A 9,586-nucleotide genomic window follows, 5' to 3' on the forward strand; every position below is an offset into this window, starting at 1 on the left:
GGGGGCAACTTGCAAAACAAATGAAAACAGGAAATACTTTACAAAATTACATTGTTAGCTTATAGTGCTGTGGAAAAGACCTTCATAAAATCTCTTGCTATAAAACTGCATTTAAAAAATCTTCTAAAAATGCTTATGGATATATTTTACAATAATTCAAGTCTATGATTGTGGTTTGATGCCAGTGCGTCTTGGCTCTGCCGTGTTCTCCTTTACCAGAACCTCACACTACTTGATTCTTCTGTTTTTTAAAGAAGAAGTTTGTTCAGTGCTCGCTGTCAGTGAGGTCATTCTGACTGTCTCTAGCCAATGATATGTGCTTTATACTGCATGGTGCCTCTTGTTTTGCTGTGCTTGAGAGATCAATAGCTCTCTCTTCTGAAGTGTCCATTGCATTGTTTCTGTCATGTGTGCTCCTTTGGGATTCTGCAGGCTTGGATAAGACTGCGTCAATGGAATGGTCTGCTCTGCAGTTCTCCATTTCATCCATGTCTTGTTTATGGCCGAGGTCTCCAGACTTTTTGTGCATACCTGAGAACATCACAAAAGCAAAAATTCTATTGTCATAAATGTGTATATAAAAAGACAACTTACGAAACATGAAAATAAGAAATGTTTGTCTATACTTTGATAGCTGCTATATTGTATATATCATTTAGGGGTAGTAACCAGTAATTCATATAGCTAACTTTTTTTTTTCAAAGCCTATGTAGAAATTGTGTTCGCAATTAAAATCAGAAGCATCTTTCAAGGTGTGATAATTTCTGTCATCTTATCCAAAAATAATTGACAAAGTGGTATTGGTTGCTGTCATACAGGTGGAATAGTTTTATTACCATAAAGTAAGTTGTACCTCGGGGTCCACCTTTTGCTCTCTGGGTCTTTTATCTAGAGATGGCTCAAGATAATCTAAAAAACCCTTTTCCCCCACATTTTTCCACCATTAATACGTTTCCTCCATTTAAACTTCAGTAACATTAAAATTACATTTTACTATATAGCAATCTGTGACTTTGCTGCGATTTCAATGCACACGCAGATCATTCTAAAAGCAAACATGACAATGTTAATTTAGTGAGACAAAGAGCCACACTATGTACCATTGAGAAATCCGGAGTCATCTAACCTAATATGATTTCTGATTGGTTTCTGTAAGTTGCTGCACATAATCACTGCTTTTTGCACTGCCTTACTGAACAGTCCTGAGACATTTTAAGGATATGTAAGATATTTTTATATACAAATAATTTATCAGCATAAGGTCCTCACCCAATAGCCACGGAGCACAGGAACCAACCAGTCCATTCTTTGCTGAGTTGATGATAGACTCAGGCAGCGGGATAGAGTGTCTCACCATGGCACCGTAGAGCCCATATTCTGCCATGACACTGCTCCGACCCCAGCACTTCTCACGCTTTCTCCACTTAGCTCTCCTGTTCTGGAACCACACCTGTAATATCATTTATAAACTTAATTCACTTAATGTTCACTATTTCTTCCATAGCTTCACCATAAACATTTTCAGTGGTTAAATTTTACTTTAAAAAACAGTAACATCAGAAATGGAAACAATCTCAGTCGATCTATAGTTTAGTAACCTGCATCATTTCATGGCAAGATAAAGGGTACCATTGCATCACAAAGCTATACAAGTATATTAAACTAAAGCAATGACAGAATCGGTATCCTAAATTTGCCTGTTCCAGCCTGTGGGGGTTGACCAATATGATATAACATTTACTTCCAATTATAGAAAAAGTTTTTCACCATAAAATAGTTTTTAATATAATTTAGCACCAAAATGAGTAAATATTGATTTCTATATTGGTTTTGGTTTCTAACTTAATAACATTTTAATTCTACCTAAAGAATATATTTTTATAGAATTTTGAAGAATACAAAGTGCATAAGCTATACAAATGTAACTGGTGGTAGCCATACTTTATAGGTCGGTATGTTTGGTTTACAACTTTAAGGAATGCTATAAGTTATGTTGTCCAAGCAGTGAAATACCGGTTCTCTATATGACCCATAGATGTACAGTTGCGTTCTCTGTTACCTGTATTCTGTCCTCTGGTAACTCTGTCTTAAGAGCCAGCATTTCTCTGGCATACACATCAGGATAATGAGCTTCATTGAAAGCTTTCTCTAATTCCTCCAGCTGGTGAGCGGTAAATACAGTCCTATAGGAATAAACAAACATTCACTTGTGTCAGCTGTCATCGATACTAACACAAACACTTTTACAATTACATTTTTTTTTGCATTCAAATCTATGCTGCCTCTTAATAAAGGGCTCCATTGCTATCAGAGTGTATTTTATTTACCTGTGCCGTCTTTTCTTTCGTTTGTTTTGAGAGCTGGATGCCTTCAGATCATTCTTATCACCAAGAAGGCTATCGTCATCTAAGAATATAAAAATTGCAAAATGACTATTACTCAAATAACACAATATGTCGCCATATTTAGTCTACAACAGTACACGTACAGTGACATTTTAACTTTCCCTGTTACCAAAACTTTAGATATAGAAAAACGCTAATATAATTTAATATTCTTTTTTTGTTTGTAGCGACTCCTTACTGTTTTTGAAACAGCGATTATACACAAAATCCAATGGATTCTTAAGCACTTTAGAAAGTAAATTAGCACACAATACCCTGTACAGATGAAAGGGGAAAGCTTACATGCTGTCAAACGTCCCTTATCCCTTCAGCACCACAAAAAGGTCACCCAGGCTGGACAGCTCTCTGATCCATCAGAGACAAAAGATCTTTTCCCACTGCAATCACTTTCTCAAGCTGCTGTCACCCAAGAAAACAACCCATCTCTGGTGTCTAAACACAGCTTGGGTGATCATTAACTGTAAATGATAAAACAACTCTAGGCAGAAGATACGGTGCAACGATTCTTTACAAGGCGATTTGTAGTAATTAGGCATAATTACAGCAGTACTTTCTCTAAGTTAGTGAACCTTATCGTCCTAATACCTCATTTAAGCTTTTAAATACAACCAGCGACTATTCAGATATCAGAACATGTTTTATCTCATGACACATTAATAGAGTTAAAATAGATTATTTGGCATTTTACCAGAAATGTTTTCCTTGTGCTTGTCTGAGTTGTGAAAGTACTGATGATCAGGTCTGGGCTGAAGAAATGGGATGTGAGTTGGAAGAAGACAGGTAGTCCCAGGGGGTTGTTGAGAGGCAAAACCACACAGGAACCCCAAGCCGAGAGGTAGTGAGCCATTAGCCAAAGAGACCCCACCAAGGCCACCGCCAGGTCCTTCACAGCTGGGTAGAGATACTGATGGTGGCTGCAGCTCTGCTTCCAGACCAAGCAGATCGGTGATTGCAAATCCTTTGGATCTCATTGTAGGTCCATAAACCCGTCCTGATTTCTCATTTCCTGCAGTGGGTGCTAGGATCTTCACTCTTGATTTCCCCTCTGAGATGTCATCTCGGCCGGTCATGACTGTGTAGCTATGTGTAAAGTTTACTTTTTCTTTTCCTGCTACCAGTCTGATCTGAATGATAGAAGGGGTCAATGCCAGGCAGGGGGTTTTTATGTTAGTCCCTGGCCCAATAAGCTCCTGGACATGCCTCTCGTAGTGTAGAGAGAGGGTTCCACCTCCCTCCCAATCCCACAGGATTAATTGGCACCAATTCCCCCAACCCCATCCTTCTCAATCCGATAAATTCCCTGGCTCTGACCTCCTCTTTCCATCTCCCTCCTCCTTGTGGTCATTTCTTTTTTTTTCCCTACACAGGATGACAGATTTCACTTAACTTTACATCTGTTGAGGAGACCCTTTGTCTATTAGTGAATGGCACATAGCGACCTAACACAGTGAGTTAAAACCCCTCCTTTTCATTGCCCCCTGATTGATTCTGACACATAACTAGCAGACCACAACAGGGGGTACTGATATAACCAACACCAGGAGAAAACAGGGAGGAAGGACAAGACTACTACTGATGGTCAAGTGACCAACGATCCTGCAAGTTTAGGGTTAATACTTGGGTGAACTAATGAGAAGAGACAACCTTCATCACACTTGTTTGAATGTGAATATATAAATATGACACACTTTGCATCATTCGTAAAACAGATAAATAGAATGGTATTTGTTCTATAATTATTTACAAGAGGCATGCCATGAGAAAAGAGCAGGACTGAGATAACCACATGGCCATAGTGTATAAAGAACTACAAGTGCCAGCATGACATGCCAGCTATCAGGTCTTGTAGCTCCTTAACAACTGGTGATTGCTGATGTCTGTTATGATGATACTGTAAACATCACATATCTCTACATTACAGCAGAGCTCCGAGCAGATTAAAAATAAAATTATTTATTCCATAATTAATTATTAATTATAATAATGACAATTTTAAATGTAATTGACATAGAACTAGCATACGTACTGTATTGATGTTTGCCCCTGCACAGCAGCACCCAGACTAGGACAGCAGGGGCAGCACATACATCCAGTCAGGGTTTACTGAATTGCTGAGTCCTGTTAGTGCTCACAGGAGAGGGGTGTACAGGGATGACTTCATCAGTGTGCCGCTGCTCCATTATTGTCCAGTAACATTCTGGGGCAGGGCCTTGATCCTAATTGCAGAAGTAGCAAACTGTGACCCTCCAGTTGTGTTGAAACTATACATTCCCATCATGCATCTGCCTCTGTGGCTGTCAGAGTCTTGCAGTGCCTAATGGGATTTGTACTTGCATCACAGCTAGAGAGCTGGATTTTGCCTAGCCCTGCTCTATTGCTTTACTGCAGTCTAGCTTACAGGGAGGTCCAGGAGGCGGCTGTGCTTTATGGCAGACGTGCCTGGATCACAAGGCTCAGTAAAGGATGGACACCGGCACTCCAAAGCAAGTTCAGTACGTGTTTCGGGGTAACTTGTTTGCCTGATGAAGGGGATTCTGCAAGACCCCGAAACGTTGTTTAGAGTGTTCTACTTGCAACTAGTATGTTCATAAACATGTACTGAACTTGCTTTGGAGTGCCGGTGTCCATCCTTTACTGATATTTTAGCGGAAGCCACCCGCTGACACCTGCTGCACCCAACTTCCATTTTTGGAGCAGCGGCACTGAGCGACATGGAGAATCGTGCGTTTTTCCAAGCGGCTGAGCTGAGTGGCATTGAGCTACATTGCGTGACTTGAGCGACAGTGCACATTTTGTCGTGCTACGTAGCGTGACTTTTGAGAGGGACTTCGTTGGCTGCAACGTTGGGCTGTAACCAATCAACAGCGGCCTTGATGTGACATCATTCCTTCCTTCCATATTGCTGTGCAAAAGTGACCCTTCTGTAGCGTGATATCGCGCGACAAGGTCGTGCAATATCGCCGGTAATGCGCGACATTGAGCAACACCATTGAGTCTATTGGGGCCAAATCGCGCGTCATCCGCCGAAAAATAGGTCATGTTCGAGCTACAAGCTTGAGCGACGAGCTACATGCGACATTGAGCTGTAAGATGTGAACAGCTCCTTTGAAATGCATTGCACGAGCTACATTGAGCGACATTTTAGAGCGAAAATCGCGCGTCAAACCGCTCAGTGTGAACGAGGTCTCCCTGTGAATGGGGTCTTAGTGCGATGGGTACACGGACTGTATCTGGATCACAAGGCTGGCTACACAGATCCTTTGCCAACGGACAGGTACAAATGAACATTTGTGACAATTTTATGGCCTTTATAAAACTACTGGAAGAATAATTGTGTAAAACGATCATATCGCTATGTAAAGGCTGAAACATGTCAGATCTCAGATATGTCAGATAAAGCCAGATAAATCCCAACAGCCTATACACTGTGGAGGGAATTTATCAAAACTGGAGCAGTTGCCCACGGCAACCAATCAGCATCTCTCTTCAGTTTGCTCAGGTAAGATGTGGAAATGAGACGGAGAAGCTGATTGGTTGCAGTGCAAATCTGCTCCAGATTTTGTCTGCTCCAGTTTTGATCAATTCCCCATTGTGTATAGAACGTGACGACTCAGAGACCTCAGATTTCTGCAGCGGAGGGGGAGAGACGCTGGAAGGACCGGTCTAACATCAAACTGGGTCGGGGAATTGGGTGAGTATAATTTTTTTATAGTCCCTAGATAAAAACGAGCAGTTAACCTTTCCAGTTCTGGGGTAGCCTCACTGCAAGGGTTCATAATAATTGTACCCATTAGTTCTGCTTTAAAGGTAACTTGTGCTCAGAAGAATACAGGGGCTGTTACTATGAAAATGCTAGGTGCCTGGCATTTCTGATGATTCTCCTACCTTCATTGCTTACTGAATCACTGGTCTGGGAGAATGAAGCCAGTGAGTGAGTTCTTGCTCTGTAGATTTTAGCATGGGAGTAAGAAAGGAGGAGTGAGGAGCAGAGGAGTGTCTTGCCTTGCTGTGCTTGTGTGTTTGTGGAGACACAGAGCTTCCTATTGCACACAAGGGTGGCTCCATAGGACCCTGCAAGGGAAAGGAGTCACCCTAGGGGCTTGCTCACACCAAGTGCAGAGCAGATGCAGAGCAGTTACAGAACGCATGAAAACTGCATCCAATGTATTCCAATAGTATTTTGGGCTCTAGTTCACACCACAACGTTCAGTTCCAGAGCATGTAGAGAAACTGCAGCATGCCCTATTTTTTTCTGCTCTGAAATGCACCAAAACGCATCAAAAACTTATGCAAACACTATGGAAGGCACTGGACTACATCTGGAAGCCCATTTTAGGCTAAAAAAAACCTTACCGGAATGCAACAAAACGCACTGCATATGCAGAAACTCATCCAGATCTGGTCCAGATTTGGTGTGAACAAGCCCTCAAGCAGGATATCAGGGCCAGTGCTCAGGGGACCAGCTGATTCTGCAGGAAACTAAAACTTTTAAACATCAAGTAGCAGCATCCATTGTAAGTGATTTCATCAGCATTTAACATTTTTTTTGACCATAATATCACTTTTGTTGCATCTCAGTTCTGCTGATCCCCTGCAGCCTCTTTGCAGCCACTTAATGTCTACATACACTTCAGTGAAAGCCACATGGCATTTTTAGGGTAGCTTTCCTGTTGGTAACAACATTCAATGCCAGTGTGATGTGTGTCAAAACGGCCACTTGTAATCAATGCAGAAGCACAATTTGGAGGCAGGGCCAGAGCGTTGTCACCCTATAATAGGAAGTACCCGGGAACACAGACTTTCATGACAGCTTTACATGGTATTACATTAATGAAAGAGGCTACAAAACTTTTATGAGGTTTTAGTGATTGGGTTCACAGACTTTACCATATGAGCAGTTCCCCGTAGTAACCAATCAGCTTCTCTCTTTCATTCTCAAAGCTTAACTGAACAAACAGAAAATAGAAGCTGATTGGTTACTATGGGCAACTGCTCCAGTTACTGTCTGCTCCAGTTTGTATCAATTCCCCCTGTATGTTGTCAGTAAAGAACTACAAGTGCCAGCATGACATGCCAGCTATCAGGTCTTGTAGCTCCTTAACAACTGGTGATTGCTGATGTCTGTTATGATGATACTGTAAACATCACATATCTCTACATTACAGCAGAGCTCCGAGCAGATTAAAAATAAAATTATTTATTCCATAATTAATTATTAATTATAATAATGACAATTTTAAATGTAATTGACATAGAACTAGCATACGTACTGTATTGATGTTTGCCCCTGCACAGCAGCACCCAGACTAGGACAGCAGGGGCAGCACATACATCCAGTCAGGGTTTACTGAATTGCTGAGTCCTGTTAGTGCTCACAGGAGAGGGGTGTACAGGGATGACTTCATCAGTGTGCCGCTGCTCCATTATTGTCCAGTAACATTCTGGGGCAGGGCCTTGATCCTAATTGCAGAAGTAGCAAACTGTGACCCTCCAGTTGTGTTGAAACTATACATTCCCATCATGCATCTGCCTCTGTGGCTGTCAGAGTCTTGCAGTGCCTAATGGGATTTGTACTTGCATCACAGCTAGAGAGCTGGATTTTGCCTAGCCCTGCTCTATTGCTTTACTGCAGTCTAGCTTACAGGGAGGTCCAGGAGGCGGCTGTGCTTTATGGCAGACGTGCCTGGATCACAAGGCTCAGTAAAGGATGGACACCGGCACTCCAAAGCAAGTTCAGTACGTGTTTCGGGGTAACTTGTTTGCCTGATGAAGGGGATTCTGCAAGACCCCGAAACGTTGTTTAGAGTGTTCTACTTGCAACTAGTATGTTCATAAACATGTACTGAACTTGCTTTGGAGTGCCGGTGTCCATCCTTTACTGATATTTTAGCGGAAGCCACCCGCTGACACCTGCTGCACCCAACTTCCATTTTTGGAGCAGCGGCACTGAGCGACATGGAGAATCGTGCGTTTTTCCAAGCGGCTGAGCTGAGTGGCATTGAGCTACATTGCGTGACTTGAGCGACAGTGCACATTTTGTCGTGCTACGTAGCGTGACTTTTGAGAGGGACTTCGTTGGCTGCAACGTTGGGCTGTAACCAATCAACAGCGGCCTTGATGTGACATCATTCCTTCCTTCCATATTGCTGTGCAAAAGTGACCCTTCTGTAGCGTGATATCGCGCGACAAGGTCGTGCAATATCGCCGGTAATGCGCGACATTGAGCAACACCATTGAGTCTATTGGGGCCAAATCGCGCGTCATCCGCCGAAAAATAGGTCATGTTCGAGCTACAAGCTTGAGCGACGAGCTACATGCGACATTGAGCTGTAAGATGTGAACAGCTCCTTTGAAATGCATTGCACGAGCTACAATATGCGCAATTTTAGAGCGAAAATCGCGCGTCAAACCGCTCAGTGTGAACGAGGTCTCCCTGTGAATGGGGTCTTAGTGCGATGGGTACACGGACTGTATCTGGATCACAAGGCTGGCTACACAGATCCTTTGCCAACGGACAGGTACAAATGAACATTTGTGACAATTTTATGGCCTTTATAAAACTACTGGAAGAATAATTGTGTAAAACGATCATATCGCTATGTAAAGGCTGAAACATGTCAGATCTCAGATATGTCAGATAAAGCCAGATAAATCCCAACAGCCTATACACTGTGGAGGGAATTTATCAAAACTGGAGCAGTTGCCCACGGCAACCAATCAGCATCTCTCTTCAGTTTGCTCAGGTAAGATGTGGAAATGAGACGGAGAAGCTGATTGGTTGCAGTGCAAATCTGCTCCAGATTTTGTCTGCTCCAGTTTTGATCAATTCCCCATTGTGTATAGAACGTGACGACTCAGAGACCTCAGATTTCTGCAGCGGAGGGGGAGAGACGCTGGAAGGACCGGTCTAACATCAAACTGGGTCGGGGAATTGGGTGAGTATAATTTTTTTATAGTCCCTAGATAAAAACGAGCAGTTAACCTTTCCAGTTCTGGGGTAGCCTCACTGCAAGGGTTCATAATAATTGTACCCATTAGTTCTGCTTTAAAGGTAACTTGTGCTCAGAAGAATACAGGGGCTGTTACTATGAAAATGCTAGGTGCCTGGCATTTCTGATGATTCTCCTACCTTCATTGCTTACTGAATCACTGGTCTGGGAGAATGAAGCCAGTGAGTGAGT

General features: G+C 42.5%; 1 protein-coding gene across 1 annotated transcript; it reads right to left on the minus strand.

Annotated features, from left to right (window-relative positions):
- Positions 1-265: 265 nt before the first annotated feature.
- On the minus strand, positions 266-3,475 carry VSX1 (visual system homeobox 1). Its single transcript, XM_018573133.1, has 5 exons — positions 3,094-3,475; positions 2,328-2,406; positions 2,060-2,183; positions 1,270-1,450; positions 266-531 (listed from the first exon to the last, which is right to left on the minus strand). Exons 1-5 carry the CDS (start codon positions 3,473-3,475, stop codon positions 266-268), a joined length of 1,032 nt encoding a protein of 343 aa, XP_018428635.1.
- Between the last annotated feature and the right edge of the window lie 6,111 nt (positions 3,476-9,586).

Source organism: Nanorana parkeri, unplaced genomic scaffold, assembly GCF_000935625.1.
Source record: "Nanorana parkeri isolate BGI_ZX_2015 unplaced genomic scaffold, ASM93562v1 scaffold46, whole genome shotgun sequence".
NCBI lineage: Eukaryota > Metazoa > Chordata > Amphibia > Anura > Dicroglossidae > Nanorana > Nanorana parkeri.

Excerpts from the sequence above, each read along its gene's own strand:
- VSX1 (XM_018573133.1), bottom strand. The coding sequence starts at position 3,475 with ATGACCGGCCGAGATGACATCTCAGAGGGGAAATCAAGAGTGAAGATC. Across the intron at positions 2,407-3,093 it reads GCACAAGGAAAACATTTCTG|ATGACGATAGCCTTCTTGGT; the intron begins GTAAAATGCCAA and ends TTATATTCTTAG. Across the intron at positions 1,451-2,059 it reads TACCAGAGGACAGAATACAG|GTGTGGTTCCAGAACAGGAG; the intron begins GTAACAGAGAAC and ends ATGATATTACAG.